This window comes from Dermacentor andersoni, chromosome 4 (assembly GCF_023375885.2).
Source record: "Dermacentor andersoni chromosome 4, qqDerAnde1_hic_scaffold, whole genome shotgun sequence".
Taxonomy (NCBI): Eukaryota; Metazoa; Arthropoda; class Arachnida; order Ixodida; family Ixodidae; genus Dermacentor; species Dermacentor andersoni.
This window is the reverse complement of record NC_092817.1, coordinates 71,296,540-71,317,918: the sequence shown is the minus strand read 5'-3', so window position 1 is coordinate 71,317,918 and position 21,379 is coordinate 71,296,540. Positions and strand designations below refer to the sequence as shown.

Here is a 21,379-nt window from a genome sequence, read left to right as displayed (position 1 = left end):
TGCAACGATCAACAATATATTAGTTTTAGCTGATAACGTGTAATTTCAGAACTCTGGCTTCATAATTTTGTCGAGGATATTAAATCAAATCAAATGTTTTATTTCCAACAAAACTTGTTGGGGGTCCTCCAGGCGAAAAGCTGCAACACACAGCTTGAATGCGCCTGAAGGGCTTCACATGGCAGCAGTAAGTCACCATATGAAACGCTGATCTATTAGGATATATAATTACAAAGGGTCACATTTACATTATTTACAAAGATCCCATTTCAAGAATACGTTTACGAAAATACGCTCTAATTCGTTTTCCAGTCAAGATACTTACGATAACATTTTCTTTCCCAAATTTATTTAACAGTGAAGGTAGCATTTGTCTTAGCGACTGCATGAGGTTGTTTGTACGCCTGTATGGTACTAACCACCTGTCTTCGCCGCGGTTGCGCGAATCACTTCTTTCGCATTCAGGTCGTGACCTATGTTTTAAAAATGTTTTAGAATTTTTGGAGCCGAAAGAAAAAGAATACAGTAGCCGGTATTCAAAAGGTTAGTTACTCGTATTATGTTATAATTTTCAAAAGGTTGCGCAGGAGAATGGAAATAAGGTACATTCGCTACATGTCAAAGTGCTTGTTTTTGAAGTTGAAGTGGTGCATGCCGATTACGTTTCATTGTGGTAGCCCATACGAGCGCGCAATAATTCAGATACGATTCAAACAAGACATAATATATCTGCAACATTACTTTCGCTGGAAAAAAATGAGGGCCACGGGATAATACTCCTGCGGCAGATGACAATGATTTCATAACTAGTTCAATGTGTTATGTCCAGTTCATATCTTCTGAAAGCATAACGCCCAATACTTTCAAAGGCTCAATGGGCGCACCATCCCATTTAAATAAGACTGCCTGCCACTTGCCTTGAATAATATGGCCTTTGATTTGGAGCTATTAATGGTTAGAGCGTTATCACGAGACCAACTCGACAAATTGCAAAGGATACTGCGAGATCTCTGTAACAGATCATCGAGATCATTGCCAGAGACAACACGCGTATAAACGATGTGTGCGCAGGGACGCGCTGACCTGGATGGCAGGCGTAGTTATTGCGACGGTAGATGAGCGTTTCTGTTCATAGTCAAATAAGCGACCACGATGTCCATTTCTTTTCTTTAACCGACAGCCTAGTGTCGACCATTGAAGCCACTCTGAGCTACATGTGTCGTTCGCAGTCGACGCTTGATGTGACGCCGTGCCTGCACTATCTAAAAGCCCAAAGAGCGCGGTTGGCGCCCAACGGAATGACGAAGTAAATTTGGCGGCATTGAAGCGCTAGGCCAACGCCGCAGACTGCAAGGAGATAACGCAAGCTGCTCGCGGGGCCGCGGACCCGTGGTGACTTCTGAGACATGACGAAAGGCGAAGGAGTGGGGAGGGAGGGGACATAAACGACACAGACGCTCTTTTTCCAGCCAGTTTCGGCTTCAAGGAGCCTGTCAAGTGGAACTAATTGTTCGCGTAGCTCCCACATGAACTCCGCTATATATATATTTAACATTTGATCGTTAGGATAGGTAGTGTCGAGGACGGGCCCCAGAGAACTCATTTACTTTAGCCACCTACTGTTGATAATTAGAAAGTTAATCACCGTAACTTTGCTAATTATGCCGGTAAGTGCGGAAATTTCTCTGTATCAAGAGGCTGCCAGTTCGTACAGTCAAATGGTAAGCATAAAGTTACCTTGATTTATGTTTTTTTCTAATTTGGCGCGGCTAAAAAAAAGAACACCTTGTAAGTATGGCCCATGCGCACAACGTGGCATCGGCAAAGAAGCGAGCGGTACATTTAAATTAAATGAGAAGAAAGAAGAAATACACGGCAATAAAAGAATTGTCACATTGCGTAGCAAGTGTGCGCGAGAGCATATGCGCGCGCGCCATCTTGCGGCAGAGTGGCAGGAATGAAATGTGCAAATTTATAGCACTAAATTCATTAACCGATTCACGAAATTTTCGCTTCGCATGGATTGAAAAATCTGCGTTTGATCTGCATAGTTCTGTTCCTCAATAAACAAGCGCTACCACGACTTTTTGTTTCAATTAACGCAGAGAGGCGGGCCTCCGGATCCAAAAAGCGATGGCAGTGATACAGGATCCGTCCCTCCTGGAGGAGGTGGAGGAAGTGGAGGCGGTGGAGGCAGCGGCGGCGGGAGCGGGAGCGGCGGAGGTGGCGGCGGCAGTGGGCAAACTGGCTCGGACGATGAGGACAACGACACTGTGGACATGGGACTCACACTGTGGTACACTGGCGCCTTGTTCGCGTCGTTTCTTGTCGGTGCCTGCGTCGGCGCTAGCGTTGTAACTCTGCGCAGACGCAGAGGAGGCGACTACGACGTTGGCGCAGCACCAGGCCCGAACGCGGGAACTACATCGGCCGTGAGCACTATGAACACGGTGGGCTAGCGCTGCGACGTTCATCGAAGAGCGCTCGGAACCATGGTGGTGATGGGCAGTTTGATTGTACGTGTGCGCGATAGATTGTGCACCCACGTACATAGGCTTGCGCGCGTAAGCGCGTGCGTGATGTGTATTTGCGACAAAAGCGGGGTGCCGTGTTCGCCGATCAGAAAACGCAAGATGAAAAAAAATATACCATACCATAAATGTAGATCCATGTTTCTTCACGCGAGAAGAATGTCAAGAGGAGCCATCTGGAGTATAAGAGTTTAGTCCCGCTAGCACAGGCCTGAAATTAACAACTATATATGCTTTATCTTTACTCCGAAATTACCTTTACTCTTACCTGCAAAGAACTTCCAGAGCGCGCACAGAAGGCAGCTCAGGCAGCTTAGGAGAGACAGTTCGCCTAGAGATTGCGGCTGCGAGACAGGATCGAATAGTCGTAAATTACACATGTTGTGAGTGGCAAGCTCACCAGCTCAATTTGGTGGCACCAGTTCAAGCTTGCCTGCATGCCAGTAGACGTTTATTCTGTGTTTGTGTGTTCTCTTGTCTTCGTCAAGCCGCATTCTAACCAAGAATGAACCAACTCGTCCAAACCAATGTTCCGCTGTTGCCTATAGGTTAGTTTCCCACAATAAACACGTGTCTTTCTCCTTCTTTCTGTTGTAAATATAACTTTCGTTTCGCTGAATTTCAATTTCGTAATTGTTTTAGATTTAGTGTGACTTTTTACGCGCAAGCGTATACATGCCCCGTCTGCGAAATCGGCCCGATTATGAGCGTCGCCGCCGGGCAAGCGATCGCCGGAGCCGGAAGATACCTGGAATGGAGAATCGCGCGCTGGGGAAGACACGGAGGAGTGCCGCGAGCACGCGGCAATGCAAATGCACCAAGAGGGAAGTATAGGTGATGTTGAGCGAAGCGGGGAAGGAGAAAGGAGGCGAAGCGTCGGGGAGGCGCGCTGGGTTGACCTCCTCTGGCAGTTGCTACGGGTTCTGTGTGCGCCATGAAGGTACCGGATTCGTCTCGTGATGGACAGGCCGAGCGCCGAGCGAGAAAGACGGAACAGCGACGCAAGCGGCGGCAGGCCGAGCGCGGGTCGACCGACCCCGAAGTCGTCGCCAAGCGCAGGGTACGAGCTCAACAAGTCCGGCAAAAGGCGCGGGCTTGGCGTGCCCAGGAGACACCGGAAGAGGACAAAGCAGAAGAGGGGAAAATAAATTGTGTGAATGCGGCATTACCAAATCGCTCGAAATAATAAAACTTTGCATTTTCTTGTACCTCACCATCTTCCCTGATGGCACTTTACACTTTATAAAAATCGAACAACGCACATAAAACATACAAAATAAAAAATAAGTCTTGAAACCATATTTAATATAATATACGCTTAATGCACAAAAAGGGAATATCACTCATACGCTTGCGCGTGACCCGCGTTCACGAAGTGAAACGTCACTGTACTCTTTATTGTATAGTGTGCCCAAATGTTCTGCCTTCCTCATTTTCTTCACTACATGGCCCTATAGTTTTTTTGTCTTAGTTATTATGTTACTGCACGCGTGTGCCAGTATTCATATCTCAGTGCTGTTCATAAGCCCGTGACGTGTATTATTATTATTATTATGAGTAGTAGAAGTAGTAGTAGTAGTAGTAGTAGTAGTAGTAGTAGTAGTAGTAGTAGTAGTAGTAGTAGTAGTAGTAGTAGTAGTAGTAGTAGTAGTAGTAGTAGTAGTAGTAGTATTTCCTGTATTATGTACAACAGCGTATTTTTATAGCTGTTCCTGGGCATTTTAATAAAATATAACTTAGAGATCATCATCAATGGCTAATGCCCCCGTAAGCAAGCAAAAAATGCAATGACTCATAACCCCGTAAGGCAGAGGCTACAAGCACTCAGCAAAGTGAAGCGAACCGTGCATACATTCTTTGGAATCACGCATACAACATACAGAACAGCATACGCTTCAATAAAAAACAAGCTCAAAACAAGTATCCTAACCACATAATTGATAAGAGGCTCGTTACAGCAATGCGAAGCACGTAGCGCTCCCGGCATACGTTTCCCGGTAAATATTACTGTTGCTCAAGCTGCCGAAGTGACGCCAGCTTGCGACGTAGGGGTGTGACGTCCCTAGCCCCTCGTATATAAAATTACCAGCCTAGCATACTGCGTACGGCCGCGTACTGTCAAAATTACCATTACTCTAAAATAGCACTACAATTACTCTAACGCCATGAAGCATTACGTACCCCCCTCAGCAGTTGTAGTCGTGGTTTTCAAACGCTTCTCCGGACACACACTTTTGCAGGACCGGGATGGCGAGTTTTTTCTCTTTTTTTTTTTCGTAAGGCTCATAATCTACTGATACTCTCGAGACCTTTCCAGTAAATCAAGCAAATAGGATGGCTCCTACTCCCTCAAGATTAAAACAACTTTTTGGCCCATAGTGTCCTTTCAAGGCGTTTGGCAAACTTCCTACGTGGTTCTTATAATACGCTTCTAACGCTAATTTGCGCTTAAAAAGCTATTTTCCTGCAAGAAAACGGCGCAGTATAAGCTTTTAGCGTACATCATGGACAATATTCCTCCTTTTTTAACAAAACACAAACAACGTATCTTGTTTACTTCACCAAGGAGGCAGGGGAAACCAACTAAGCGCCCTGTATAACGCATGAAAATACGGCAAAAGAACGCGCACTAACAAGCATTAAGCTAAACACTACCCAACATCCTTCAAACTTTGAGTACACATTATCCATAACATGTTAAATACTTAAATTTGCTTCCATCCAATTGAGAAATACACACATAACGGTTCGAGCACGATTAGCAGCACAAGCAGTTTCTATGTTAAACTAAGCTTTGTTCTAGTACTGCCCGCCATGAGCTTCATGTAAGCGGCATTCGTTCGATATACTATGTTCACTCGTGGCCTCCGAGAGTGCGTAGGGTGTCAGTGCAATCTCGGAGGCGACGATGCTCGTATGGGCTGGTGGATAAATGGGTAGCTGCGGCTGGGCTACGTCGGGTCTCGTTGGCAGCCAATTAAAGCTCGGCTACGGCAGATGCAGTACGCTCGAATTCGTTCCTTAAGTTGGCGGGATGGGAAGACGGCCTAAAAGTTGAAATGTGACTAAAAATTTGTGCGGTCTTTGCTCTTGCTTCTCAAGCCGACATAGACGGCTTATTTGCTTAAGGCAGGAATTTGTCTTCATCCGCTGCCACCACCTTCGTTGTCCTATGGCCATCTGAAATAAGATGCCATAGGCGCCTACACTTAGAAAACAGCAAGACCGTATATGCAGAGTGTTTATTTTAGATAATGCAGATATATTTATATAAAAGTAATGAGCGCACCAACAGACAACCGGAAGTCGTCAGAAAGTGAGAAAAACAAGGTAAGCAAATCGATGGCAAAGAATGGAAGCAAAAAATAACATAGAGATTTACAAGGATGGGAAGAAAAATTAGAAAGGAAAGTCTGTCCGATAACACAATGGGCAGTTCCTGGCTATATAAAGCTTGAGCTGGTTGCCTAAGCACAAAAACATACCGTAGCAAATATTCACAACAATATGAGGCATTTATGTGCTGCAGCAAAATTCCGGAGACCACTGAGCGCATCCTAATGGAGTGCAAAGGGATTCACTCAGTCAGACCCGTATAGGCAACGTACACCTCCCGGAGGCACTTTAGTTTAATGTTGACGGAAGCATCAGCCAGTCAGCAGTCGGGATAAGCAAGAGACGTTTAGAGCATTGGTGGACGAAAAGCAGGGAAGAGATTGATACGGCTGGAACCGTTACAGGCATACGTACCGGTACGAGGTAGACAGAGAAGTTTCGCGGAAGAGAAGAAAAGACTAAGGATACGTATGCAAAATGCTAGAATGAAAGGATGTATAGCATACCTGATTAGCTCAAGCAAGCTGGGTGACCATTTGCCACCACCCCGTTGCAAAGGAGATGCCAATAAATCATAATCATCATCACCATCCCTGAACACAGCTGAAGAAAATTAGGAACGAGGTTAATAGAGGTGAAGGTATTGCAAGCGTAGGTAACGGTGTAATATAGTTATATAGGCAAAAGGCTATATAGCTATAGATGTAGTAAAACCTGCATAAATTAAGCAGACTGGAGACTATTTGCCGCCGCGTCGTTTCAAAGCAGATGCTAACATATACATCATCATCATTGAATGGAGGAAGAGCTTTGAGCGGATGATCGTCTGAAAATACGGAAGCAAGTGCCCGACGACAATGGTCACACCACTTCTCAACGGGGTTGGCTTCCGGTTGGACGCGAGGCGGCGATTGTTTTCGCTGCTGGCACCAAGCTGCCCTTAGCTATCTGCCTAACCTCGCAATCCTTTACAATGCGGCTTGTTGAGGGTATAAATTCTACGTAGACATTCACAGCTAGGGTACGCTAGAACAGGACTTGTTAGAGTAAAACTGCATAAAATGGTGGCTTTACATGCTTCCCACGCCATGGCAGCTAACTCGTGGCAGTGCTCTTCGTTTGCTTTAGTTTGTCTAGCAATTTGTTCACGGCAAAACACTCGGAGTGTCTGGCATATCTACAGCTTGCCAAATTTCAATAAGTTCTGCTGCAATATTGCGAGACAGTAGACATAAGGTGGGGGGAGGGGGGAATACATTATAATACATGGTTATTCTTTGGACACTTTATTTTTCCGGTCGCTGTAGAAGTACGAACCTATGAACGAACTGTAGTTATAAGTCAGCCTTCTCTTTATATTAATCTTTTCATACATGTGCAAATCGGGCACTTGTTTGGGACAGCTTCCTTCGACTTATCTCGTATTACTCACCCATTTCCCCCTTTTCATGAATTAAGTAAGGCTCATTCATGCTGCGATATTTGAAGTCGGAAGCAATTATATATGAAAGAGAGATGATGTAGATCAGATTACAAATTAACGAAACCATCTGGGGCAGACTCAAAGGAATGTTAAATAAATTGATATATAATGCGCTTAGCGAGAAAGTCAACGTTAAGGCGAACGCACATCCTTCAACGGTGGAGCAAGCATCCCTATGACATTGTCCAAGATATGAGGCTTCCAGAAATGTCACAAATTTTAACATTTTCAGTCCGAATTGTTGAAAACATACCTATCAAATACTTTTCTGCTTCTACGATAAAGATGACCTCTCTGCCTTTAAGTAGATAGCTTCCCTTTCTCTCTCTCTCTCATTCTCTCTGTCTCTGAAAAATGAGAAAGGGTGAACGAATAATAATTGACTTTGTCATCGTCGTTGCCGTTCCCGCCGTCTGCCTCGTGCTGTGCATGCAATGCGCCCCACGCGGTTTACTCGACGCGCCTAATTCGACAGAAGAATACAAAGAAGAAGCTTCCGTCCTCTCCCGGTGGGCCGCCATCAGTAAAGGGAAACGAAATTACATGCCGGATGCCATGTATCGGCTGGAAGCGGCCACCTGCTTCTCACTGGTCTTCTCCGCGATGACTTCGGTTCATCTGGGCACTGTGGACGCCCTGATTCAGGGCAGGTGCCGTCCTGAGTACCGGAACCTCCCGAGCGGCGTCACACACACGGCCTGCAAGGGTCCCAACCCGCGCTGCACGCTCGACAGGGCGCTCACTGGGTTGAGCCCGCAGGTCAAGCAGCAGGCGCTGCAGGTGCACAACGACTACCGCTCCCAGGTCGCACAGGGCCGACTGCCGAATTACCCGCCGGCGAAGAACATGTACGAACTGGTGAGTGCTGCTGCCCCTCTAAGGCCTGCTGTTACATTCTTTAGCAACATGCGTCAGAGGGAATGCTGGATTTGCCGACGCGAGGATTTGAAACTGAAATGGAAGTTTTATTTCTTAAGTCCCGAAGGTTGGCGCAGTAGGTTATGATCCGGCATAGGTGTCGCGTATTCGATGGAGCCAGTGAACTGCGGGTTACTGAGGCCCGAAAACTTGCTAGTCCTTACGAGTCTTTCAGTTAAGCCGGCTGGAAAACTTAGTGCGCACGAAAGCTGACTAGTTATTACAGGCACCCTAAATACACCTAATTGCTGAAAGTGACAATCATTAATAAATCGCCAGAGCACTGAAGGGCATATGATTGATAATCGAATACAAGGCAAGGTGTGTGCGCTTGTGCGCGCTTGTGTGGGGTGCGCACGATGAAATGAGACTACCGTCATTACCTGGTTATGCCTACTCGCGGACTCGAGATCGGTTTCCCGCCAGTTTTGCAGTAAAAGTGTTACAAAACACCAAAGCTCAAGTATACATATACGTATGTGTGCGTGTGTTAGTAAGTGTGCGACGAAAAAGGACGAAAGGATGGTGATGTCACAGCTGGGGGAGGACAAAGTTTGTTTTGCGTATAGGCATGTCATTTCTGTTTCGAACAGGCGGTACTAGGTGGAACGACGTCACGCTACTTTTATTTCCTATGTGTTCTTCCGCAGGAGTGGGACGACGAGATCGCCGAAGTAGCGCAGGCTTTCGCCGAACAGTGCGACTACAGCAACCACGACCACCGCGAAGCCCGAATTACGAGTGAGCTCCGACTCTTTTGACGTCGATCGAGAGGCGAATCAAAACGGAACGCAGCGAGCGATGACTTCTTGATGGGCTCATTAGCACGTTTCATCACGTTTAGTGAACTAAACGCAGCAGGCTGAGCACACAACACATATTTGGTTGTTTTCTTGTTTTTTTTTTATTTTCCTTTTTCTACATGTTAGTTTTTTTTTTTTCATATACTAATGTCACTCAATACATTTACTCTTACCCCTGAGGACCGCATAGGGATAGGGCTTGCGATAGCAAATAGAGAGCATAGTGAGTTGTCAATGTTATTGCGTTATACGCTTCCTTGACCACTTCCATGGAGTCCATAAAATCATACCTAAGCACGCGCTTGAAGCTCAGTATTTACTCAGTGGTGCCACCGACACCGAGGACACCGGGCAGCGTTCACCTGGTGCAAAGAACTTCGCAGTAGATGGCGATGTCGGTGGTATCAGCACACCGCGCGTACACTGCGCTCGCACTCAGTGAAGTCTGTGGTCGCGCCTTAGCGAAAACGAATAGAAAGAATACCTGCGGTCTGTTTGTATAACCAATGGATAAACAGAGAGAAAAGCAGGCAGAGGAAGGTCTATGGCTGTAATCATGGAGAAATTCATAAAATTGTGATCGTTACAACGATTGGAGCAGGCGGCGAGGACAGGAAAAACCTAGGCGAAATTAACTGTTATTTTTAGAAGTAATAAGGAGAAAGGATATGAGAGTGGACGATAAGACAAGCTGTCGAGCATATTCCGCATAATGCATGCGCTGGTTTACCATTAAGCTACCGCGGCGGCCGTCTTCCAGCAAACTTCGTGGTATTTCGGTACCTGCTAAATATAAGCCCTAGTGATGATGATTATGATGATGACGATGATGACGACGATGATGATGACTTACTGGCATCCCCTTTGCAGCGGGGCGGTGACAAAGGGTCACCCGGCCTGCTTGAGCTAATCAGGTATGCTACACATGCTTTTCATTCTAGCGTTTTTTTATACCTCTCCGTAATATTTTGTTTCTTTTCTTGAAAACTTCTTTATATACCTTGCGCCACTACCTAAGCTTGCAACGGATCTGGTCGTATCAATCTTTTCCCTGCTTTTCTTCCATGAATTCTCCAAACGTCTCTTGCTTACTGAAAAAGTTTGCGCGGAGACACGAGGACAATGCCGAGAAAAGACAGGGACGAGCGCTCTTGTTCATCTAGACGGCTGACCGGTTGATGCTTCCGTCCACATTAAATCCAAACACTTCTGCAAGGTGGATGTTTCCTACAGGTCTCGCTAGGTGAATATCTTTGCGTTCCATTTGGATGTTCTGAGTTATCTCCAAATGTTTGCTGCAGCATACACATGCCTTATTTTGTTGCGAATGTTTGCTCCGGTATGTTTTTGTCATTGCGCAACCAGCTCGAGTCTCAAATAGCAAGGCACTGCCTTTTGTACTATCGTACATATTTTCCCTTCTGTTTTCTTTCTTCTCATTCTTGGGAATCTCCTTGGCCTTCTTGTCTCCATTCTTTGCATCCAGCTCGGTGCCTCTGTTTCCCTCACTTTCTGGTTAACAACTCTGTGGTTGTTAACAAGCGCCACCTGCGGCAGTGAAGGCGAATGTGGAACATCCTTTCCTGATTATACATTCAGCTAGCTTCGCTTTTTGTCGCACGAGAACGGCCAACGTGGCAGATTAGAGGGGCGCGAATAGTACCCTTTAAAACCGAATCGAGTACGAATCCAGTTTTGCCTGAAGCGAATCGCATCAAATATCGAATATGTTTCGAATAGTTTTCGAATGATTTACTGCAGTCTTTTCACCATTATTATCAAACAATTTTCTCCTCCTTCTGTTCCCGACATTAGAAATTTCCTGCCTATAAAGTTTAGATTATAAAGCATGCTTCATTAAAGCCACAAGGAGAGCACCAGGAACAATCAAGCAGTTCGCAAACTCGGCGCTCTTCGGAGCATGCGCGGTCATATCTTATCATATAAAGTTTATAGAGATAACCCTGTGGGCCAATTAGCATCCGTCTGTCCTAGAAGTGCGTGTCGTCTGCGGAGATCGAAGACAAAAAATTTCGGCAGAGACACTTAACACTGCCTACACGTGGGAATGCGAAAGCAATATAGTCTCTTTGGCATGAACAATGATCAGGGTTTACTGATCATAACAAACCCTGACCGATCAAATTCGAAGAGCAAGTGACGTGCGGGAGGCAGCGCGCTCATTTTTATACACTCATGACATGGCGCCACCTATTGCCCATTGGCTGCGCCGTCACGCGCCCAATGACGCGCACACTAGGCCACACCTTCAGTCAGCCAGATGGCTGCGACGTGACGTCTGCATAGAGGCACGCACTAAGCACACTTTTTAGTCAGCCAGAACCGTTGAGCCGCCGTGGGGTCGGGGAAGACGGCCGCGTCTGCAATAACCTTTGTTGGAAACAGCACGTCGGCCCTCGGCCGAGAATTCGACTCACCGTCAACTGCTGATTCCGGTAACCATAGGGTCGTTCTCCCTCGTCTACCAACTGGCAATACCGTTCTCAATTCAGTTTTTCTGCATGTTGACCTGGCTGGGCGGCCGTAACGAGCCTCGCGATGAACTCCTGCCAGTGCTAAATGCAACTGATATCCTCGGCGTTGAACAATACCAGATGAGCCATGTGTGGTTAGTAACATGTGTTAACAGCATCGCGAAACAGAAACTTGTTGTCAAAGGCGAGCTGTTGGTAAAGGGTCTCAAGTGCTTTGTTATAGACCCTGAATGCAAGAATATGAAGCTTCTGTGGCTTCACCCACACCTCGAACCGAGACGAATTGTTGTAGCGCTAGAACCATATGACACAGTGCAGTCTACCACGAGAAATGAGGCGGCGTGCTTGCATGGAGGACTGTCAAATGACCAATCGTGACGTGGCGTTTACCTAATACGCCTCTGCAAGTAATCTGCCTCACCTATTGAGCATATAGGGGTACCAGTGGCTCATCTTGGTTCCCGGCCGACCACCACCTTGCCTACGGTGCAAAAGACTCAGCCATATCGGGTGACAATGTAGGACACCACGCTGCAGTAACTGTCACTGCTACGGTCACCTTGCAGTTGCACGCATCGGAACTTACGCTGACAAGATTCGCGAAAATAGACCAGTTGAGGATGAGACAACTCACCGGTCATCTAACGGATGTGAGTGAGGTTGTGGATGCAACCAAGGAGACACCCGCTGAGACTCATCGACAGGAGGAGACAAAGCATTCATCGGCTGCCAGTGAGGATGATACTAAGTTGCCTGGCAACGAACCTTGCAAGTATGTCATTGGAAGAATTGCCACCAATTTAAGATCGCCCACCGTCAGTGGAATCTGGGTCAATGTGTGAGGCTGCTAAAAAACATCTAACGCTATCTGACAACCCGTCGCCCTCGCGAAAGGAGGCCCGGGTTCCCAAATTTCCAAAGCTGGAAAAACCACTCCGGGGAACGCCTACTGCTGCAGATGTCTTTTGTGTTAAAGTGCAACAATAGGCTGCCAATGCATTGCCTTATCAAGAAGGGAGTGGTGCGCCTCTGGAGCAGCGTTCAAACGCTGCACGAAAATAGTTAATCATGGCGGGCGCTCTTCCCTTCAATTTTGGTACTTTAAATGTCCGTGGCTTACGCAGTAAGCAACGCCAAGTACAGCTTCCTTTGTTACGCAAACGTAAATTATATATTGCTGCTACCCAAAAAACAGATTGCATCTGACGAAAATACATAAGTAGCTCTATCTCCATGCCTATCTGACCATAGTGTTCGTGTAAGTCATGCAATAGGCGTTTCCGCTAGTTGTATGTTATTTGTTAGAAAACGCTTACAATCAGATGTGCTCCTTTTGTTTACAGATAGGGATGGGCGCCTAATATGGTATGATCTTGATATCAGTGGTATGAGCTTTAGATATGTGTGTGTTTATGTCCCGAACACGTTGCGTGAGCGAGAATATTTCTTCTTATCTCTCGAACATCATTTCCGTACTGATCGTGCATTGGTCCTCTTTAGAGACTTTACATGTAACGCGCAAACCCTTTATAGCGTACGCCATTGAAGCTGAGACGTGATCTAAGTACGGATGCGTTGCGACGCCTGATGTGTGATTATCAGCATGTGGACATTATGGAAAACGAAAAAGCGGGATGTCGCTACACGGCATTTCCAACGTACCTCGTACGCAAGGCTTGATCGAATTTGCGTTCGACTTAGCGCTCAATCTTTTATTTACGGTTACATTGTGCACCCTGTACTCCTTAGTGACCATTTAGTGACCTCAGCATCTTTTGGTAGCCGTAGATATCTAAGTCGGCGTCTGTCCTGAGAGTTGTGTAAATTTAATAGCCAATTACTTTCGCGTGAGTGCTTCCTGAAGCGACTGAGCTTATAGCTCATCTGTCCTGCCGCAAGAACTTGCCTCTCTTTACTGTGTGGGAATTATTCAAACAGGAAGTTAAAATGATAGCTATCGAAGAGTCATCAATATTTGCCTTTCAAAAGAAAAACAGTTACAAAGCATTGTATAGACTTCTGAGTGAATTGCATGAACTTGAATTTCTACATCCGGGTCAATATATTTCTTAATATGCATAGTACCAAGGTGCAGTTGCAAGCTTTGCGCGAAGAAAAATACAGAGGTGCACTAGTGCGTGCGCGAGTGCAGCGTTTTATGAAAGAACAGCCTTGCAGTAGGTCCCTAGGTGATGAACGCCGACACGCGCTGTCTAAACGATTACTAGATATAGACTATGGTGGAATCGTTGTTAATGGGCTGACTTTAATAACTAAAGCATTTTTCGAATATTATCAAAAACTGTTTTGAGGCCATAAGCCATTGGATACAGATACGTCTGCCAGCAAGTTTGTATCGTTGCTGCCCCAGTTAAATCAGGATTATAATGATTTACAAATGAAGACATTGATATCAATGAGGTAACTGCATGCATAGATTCGTTAACGGAAGGCAAGACGCCCGGCCTTAAGACGATGGCCTTACTGCCGAATTTTATCAGCGTTTTCGTTGCGTCTTATCGCCATTATTACTTCAGGTGTACCGTAAGGCGTTGGAAGTACGGTACCTAACTTCCACAATGTATTAGGGGACAGTGTCCTCATAGACAAACGCAATGATGAGACTAAGTCAGAAAGTGGACGGATTGAATAATTTATTATGCAATTTGGATTATAAAAATTTTGCTAAAGTATCCGCTAACCTTTTGCAAGCCGTAGTAAGATATGTGGTAGGTGATCATCAAACATGTGGCATCAAAGGTCGGTCCATTTAGGCCAACATTCATGTTGCGATATCGGTGCTAGAGAGTGTAGCTGAGGGGATTGGCCAGGTAGCAATGGTACAGCTAGATATGGCGTTCCGCAGGGTGAATCACTCGTTTCTGTTTAGTGTTACTACAGCATACAATTATCGGATCCCAACGCCTGGTGTCAAAATATGTTATGCTATTGGCTCAACGGCGCTGATAGTGAATGGTTCCCTCTCCGATCCGATTAGTCTTCCATCATCAGTAAGACAAGGATGCCCTTTGTGGCTGCGTATGTCCTGCTTGTATTTAGAGTCACTTTGTATGAGCATTCTGAAAGAACGAAATTTCCATGAATTTAAATTGCTGTCGAATGAGATTCGGACTCTTGCATATGCAGGTGACGTTGCCTTTTTTGTATTGAAAAAGGGAGAGTAAAGATTGCTCCTGCAATTACAGAAGACCTTTGTATGTTATGAGCGTCCCCTTTGGAATGGGGCGGTGGGTTGCCCCCCCAAGCTTTGCTAATACACTGCCTAATGTCCTACCTAAGTTAAACAATAAACACTATGAACTCCCACACCCAAATTTTCTGATCCCCTATTGCTAACTGTGCTTTTGCACGTCTCCGTTTTTTGTCGTTTCCCTACTTTTCGCCCACCAATCCTCCAATCTCCTCTTACTAATGCCTATTGCGGACATGCTTACTTTTCCACTGCTCCCGCTGAACCCAAAGGCTTCAAGGAGGCCAGTGGTGCCTAAATCGCCCGCTCAGTAGACGTCTTCACATTCTAATAAAACATGCTCCATAGTTTCCCTAGCTTTACCGCAACAAGCACATGCTTCTTGTTCCTTATTATATCTCGCTTTATAGGTGCGTGTTCTAAGGCATCCCAATCTCGTTTCGAAAAGTAATGAGCTTCCCTTTGAGTTATCATAAATTGCTTCTTTCCTGATTTCGTCTTTTTTCCTCTTAAGTAGTTACTCATGACAGGTTTCCTTTCCATTGCCGCCACTCATGAGATTATTTCAGCCTCTCTTACTTTCCGGTTGACCGTCTTTGTTGCTGTGCTGCCCACCCTACAGGCCACATACTTGCTGGTAAGCTTCCTAGTTCTTTTCCTCCACTGTGAATCAATGTTTTTCTTGTACAGATACCTTAACACTCTCCCAGCCCATTTGTTTTCTTCCATATTCCTCAGGCGTTCTTCATACTCAATTTTACTGAGAGCTTCCCTCCCTTCAAAACCAGTCCAGCCCATATCACCCTGCACAGCTTCATTTGTAGTCTTCCCGTGAGCGCCCAATGCGAGGCGACCCACTGACCTTTGGTTCCCATCGAGTCCTGATTGTACCCCTGATTTAAAGCAAACAACCGCATTTCCAAAAGTAAGTCCTGGAACCGTTATACCTTTCCACATACCTCGGAGGACCTCGTACTTATTGCATCCCCATAGCGCTCTGTGCTTCATTATGGCTGCATTTCTCTTCCCCTTCACTGTTATTGTTTTATCCTGTGTTTCCATATATCTATTGCCCTCGTTTATCAATATACCAAGGTATTTATATTCTGTTACCCGAGGTATTTCCTGGCCCTGTATCTCCACTGTCTGTTCACTGTTTTCATTGAGTACCATAACACCTGATTTTCTAACACTAAATTTAAAACCTAATTGTTGCCTTCCTTTCTACAGATGTTAGCCAGACGTTGCAAATCACTTTGTTTGTTAGCTAGCAACACAATGTCATCCGCATAAAATAAACCTTGGAGCTGCTGCTCTACTACTGTACCCGCCTGTTTGTATGACAAATTAAACCCGATATTACTTCTTTCTAGCGCCCTCTCCATCCTCACCATGTACATCATAAACAGCAGCGGGGTAAATCTCCTCAAAAGCTGTAGACAATCGTCACTTAAGCCTTCCCCTCCCAGAATATCCCACAAAACGTCGCGGTCTACGTTGTCATAGGTTCCTGTAATGTCTGACCGTCGCTCAGTCACGCCGCCGCCGAGTTTTTGCGTAGTGTGGCAAATCATGCTTTCGCATTAAACAAAAAAAAACACGTTTTCTCTAGTTCAAGTGGTAGCGGCAGATGGTGCCACTATTGTATCAAGTATGTTGCCATGAAACGTATTCAGATTCATTATGATCAGAGGGTGCAAGTGCTGAATTTGTAAACAGTACCAAACAATACCCACAGACGTATTTCATGCAGGAACAAAATTTCCGATTGATCGCGCTTTTGTGGGAAATACCTGGCTCTCTGAGCGACACAGCCTGCTCTAGTACTTTATGTCCACTGTGGATGAGATGAAAGCTATAGCATTTTTGCTAGAATTTCATGTTTTATTGTGCGCAGTCTACGATTACTTAAAAACTATTCGAAAAATACCCGGATTTTCAAATACTATTTAACACGAGCACCGAATCGAATGCGGCAATATGCGATTCGTTATTCGTAAGTTTGGAATCTTCGCACACTTCTGCTGCCCATAAAGAAGGTGAAAACCTTCGTTCTCTATTTTCATTTTTTTTTTCTAGATTGCCGATTTCTACAGCCGCGGACGGCTCAGTGTTCAAACGTGCATCGGTAGTTCTTTTCACATTGTTTGATATGTTAATTTCCCTAAAATGAGAAGGAAGAAGCGCGGGGTGGAGTGTTTTGCCGTGACGGTTACGAAGAGATGGAGGAGTAGACAGACAGAAACGCACCGACCGATGGCTCTCAGCGATGTCCCATGTGAAAGATGTCGCAAAATAAGAAAGAAAAAAATAAAGGCAAGGAAAGCACAAGAGAAATATCTTACTCTGACAACGGCTCAGTCCAGTGCGAAAGCTTGCCCCGGTTAAGCGCGCGTCTCGCTAAGGTTATAAATGCTTAAGAGAGGGAGCGAAGAATAGTATGCACTGCACAAAAGAACTTATGGCAGATTAATTAAATTAAATTCTCGGGTTTCGCATGTGAAATCCACGATATGATTATGAGGCACTTGTAGCGGTCGATTCCGGATTGATGTTGACCATCCGGGGCTGCTTAACGTGCACTCAAATCCAAGTGCATGAGCGATCTTTTTTGTTGCATTTCCCGCTCATTTAAATACAGCAGCCGCGGCCGGGGAGTTAACCATCAGCCTCATGTTTAGCACCAGAAGGCCCCAGCCACTGCGTCACCACGGCAGAGAGCGTTTCAGTAACTACGGATTCCCTTAATCAGAACGAAGTCCATGTTCAATTCCCGAATTTGGCGCCAAAGATTAAAAAGAAAGCGTTCACGTTTTCAGGTATAGGAGTGTACGTTAAGGGACTCCGGGTGCTCAAATTCAACCTGGAAGTCTCCGCAACTACGTTTCTCATAGCGCACGTCTCTTATACGTAGGTGCTGTTATGGTACTACAAATGATATCTATCTATCTATCTATCTATCTATCTATCTATCTATCTATCTATCTATCTATCTATCTATCTATCTATCTATCTATCTATCTATCTATCTATCTATCTATCTATCTATCGCTCTATCTATCGCTCTCTCTCTCTCTCTCTCTCTCTCTCTCTCTCTCTCTCTCTATATATATATATATATATATATATATATATATATATATATATGTGTGTGTGTGTGTGTGTGTGTGTGTGTGTGTGTGTGTGTGTGTGTGTGTGTGTGTGTGTGTGTGTGTCAATCAATCAATCAACTAACCTACGATGCAAAGATTTTCATCTGGCTGCTTTCGGCACGCAGGTAGGTTCAAAGCAGTGGGACAGTGCTTCGGCTGGGCTGTCGACCCGGTCAGGCAGACTGTCACCGAGGGCAAGACATGGATCGACGACTGGTTTATTGAGTACCGCGACTTCAACCCGAACTCGGTCGCTCCCTTCGATACCAGTACCTCCACGGGCGTCGTAACTCATTTTACGCAGGTAAATTACCTTTGAGCAAGCTCGCTCGCCTACTTGCGTGTACGAACGAAGGCGTCAGCGATGTGAGGGTGTTCTAACTCAAAACGTTTACCCGTCTGGCGAAGAAACTTTGGTTAGTATGTGCTCGTTTTCTGAAGAAGTGTCGGGCACTCAGGATCAATCAATCAATCAATCAATCAATCAATCAATAAATCAATTCAATTCAATTCAATTTATTCGCCAGATAGTACCGGATGGCTACCTGGGCTAAAAGCTCTGTAGACTGCAAACTTAACCTAGATCGATAGATAACACTTGAGGAATTGCGAAATGGAAGTACGACTAACATTGATAGGAAGCACGCTACGTGGAAAAGGCGCCACAAATGAAAGATGGGGGACAACGTCAGCTTCGTATTCCTCATAGCTTCTCTACGTGAGGTCGTAGGCTTTGGCAACACACGACCAGGCTTAGTTTGTTGTTTGAAATTACACTTTCGACTGTGACGCGAAGCAACGATGCAATTATATCTGGTGAAATATAATTTCGTGCGTTATTTTCTGCAGGAAACGTTCGCATGTGCGAGCTAGTAATCTCCTTTTGAGAAGCAAAAGAAGCGTGAGTCGTGTTCGTTTGTGGAGGTTACATCTGAGCGTGGTGAAGAGGAGAGACTCAGCTGTTCTTCCCCCTCTCTCACATCAGGACTTAGCCACTGGTCTCTAGTAAAGCAACCCTTCAGCTTACTGCTGAATTCGTTCGGCTTTTCTCAGATTTATATTGGGAATACACCGTTCATAGGCCTCACGCTATCCTTGAAGAAAATAAGGCGATGTCAATTTCATCCGGTAAACATAGGAAACCAAGCGCTAGACGAACGAGAATAATGAAGACGAAGCAGGCGCACTCAATCAGTCTCATTAGATGTGAAAGAAGAAAACTTCGCTTAGGACTGCATCCGCAACTGGGAACGCGGGGAGCTAGAGCAGCACTAAGAAGGCGCGGACATCACCTCTATCTAATGCACAGATGTTGAGCGGGCGTTAAGTCAATCACTCATGGCAGTTGCTGGTGCTGTGGCGCTCTCCACAATCAGTATTATTCACTGCTGTAGCATTGGCAGAGTGGCTGAGAAGTAGAATCATTTACTGCCAATGTGTTGTTCTTGAGCACGAATGATCGCGGCACAATGAAAATGTTTCTTTCTTCGTAATTTTCTCGCAAAGAATTTTGGGATATGGGATACCAGTGACGACACCGGCGGACACCGGTGGACACCAAAACGACCATGGGAGAGTAAGCAAATAACAGCTTTCGCATTAAAAAAATTCAGTCACTGCAAAAAAAATCTAGAAAAAAAAAGTAAATAGACAACCTCGGTTGTGTCTGGTAACTTCCGGCCGATAAAAGCGGCCCAGCTACAAGTAAATCACGTGAAATTTCCGAAGTCAGTCTGACGCCACCTGTATTGCAGTTTGGGCACAAGGTACAAGGTCTGACTTTACTCCGTCTTCTAATAACCAACCCTATTTTAAGACGAGGAAGCGCATATAGAGTTTTGAACAAAGAATTTCCCGGTATATAACATATATGGGTCCTGATGTTCCTAAACCACAATCTACGTATTGCGCGTGGCGTCAAGATAACTCTGACGGATATATTTTCATTCCAACCAACATAGATTGGCATCGCCGTTTTCTTTTAATGCTTCTAGCGACATAGAATGGATGCTCCGATTTATTTATCGGAAATAGGCAGGATACTAATTCCATTTAGCTTCGCGATATTCAACGATACGCGATGGAGGCTGGCCTTACGCTGAGGAAGCTGAGTATGCGTCTTCCGGTTTGTGTATTGGAGAGCCGCGTATATTGTGACGTTAGATGGGCTTCAATGAGTTCGTTTAGGGCGTTGAGGATGCCTGTTTGCATGAGATGTTCGGTGGATGTCCGGATGGGGACTCCGAGAGCGAATTTGTAGATTTTGAGTAAGAGGGTGTTGATTTCGTTATCTTCCCTTTTGAGAAGATAGAGGTAAGGAAGAACACAAGTAATCTTACTGAGTACAAAGGCTTGGACTAAGCGGAAGAGTTCCGCCTCTCTTAGTCTGCCATGCTTATTGGATATCCTGCCTATGAGCCGCAGAATGGTGTCCACTGTTGTATAAAGTGTTTTGATGGCGTGTGAGTTTAGTCGATTTCGTTGTATGTGTAGTCCAAGCACCCTGATCCTATCGACTTAGGGTACGGGTGTCCTGTTCAGTGTTATTTGTATTAGGAGATATGATATTCAGAACCGCGATGGGGGCGAAGGAGGAGCAGTTCGGACTTGGCAGGAGAGCAGGCAAGGCTCATGAGTCGTGCACAGGCTACCACATCGTCGGCGGTACTCTGCAGGGTCTCCTGAATGTGACCGTTGGAGCTTCCCGTCATACAGAGGGTGATGTCGTCAGCACAGAGTGAAAATGTCAGATCCGGGATGGATCTCAGGGTTCTTGCCAGGGGCATCATGGCAATATTAAAAAGAAAAAGATTTAACACTGGTCCTTGAGGTGTTCCGAAACTCCCCAAATAGTAAGATGGAGAATTCTCAGACCCAATGGGAATAGTGGCTGCGTGGTCAGAAAGGAAGGTGGCGATGCAATTGAATTTATGAAGCTCGCTTCACCTCCGTCGCAGGTCGGCGCGGTATTGCACTTCCTACGGGATCGGCCCACATTTTGTCCAGGGACGATGCCACCAAAAATGCCGACCAACGCGAGGCTAACAATTTCGCTGTAAAAAATCATTGGACGACGCTTAAGCTTAGCCTTTAAGAGTGTAACGTGATTGCATTCAAAGATCCTTGACAGCTTCTCGCGCTTTCCGAAAACTGCTGCTTATGTGACCATAATGTTTACCTGGAAATGATGCTGACGAACGCTATGCGCGAAGGCGAGCTTTCTGGTGGAGACGCGGCATCTTGCGTGGGCCGATCCCGGAGGCAGCGCACAGACACGCCAAAAAAGTTGCATCATTTTCAGGTTGCCGTTATTGTTTCGCACTTTAATATATCAGTCTCAGAAGATTTAAAGTAAAAGACATGCGCTGTCGCTTCTTTGTTTCATGACATTTGTTTGTGGGCTGTCATTCTCAAAATTCCGACGAATAGCTTTGTCAAGAATGTAAGACA

The 21,379-nt window shown here is 45.5% G+C and overlaps 1 protein-coding gene across 1 annotated transcript; it reads left to right on the top strand.

Annotated features, from left to right (window-relative positions):
- Positions 1–7,905: 7,905 nt before the first annotated feature.
- On the top strand, positions 7,906–18,248 carry LOC126536768 (venom allergen 5-like). Its single transcript, XM_055074159.2, has 3 exons — positions 7,906–8,208; positions 8,919–9,009; positions 18,055–18,248. The coding sequence occupies exons 1-3, from the start codon at positions 7,906–7,908 to the stop codon at positions 18,246–18,248; spliced, it is 588 nt and encodes a 195-aa protein (XP_054930134.2).
- Positions 18,249–21,379: the final 3,131 nt, after the last annotated feature.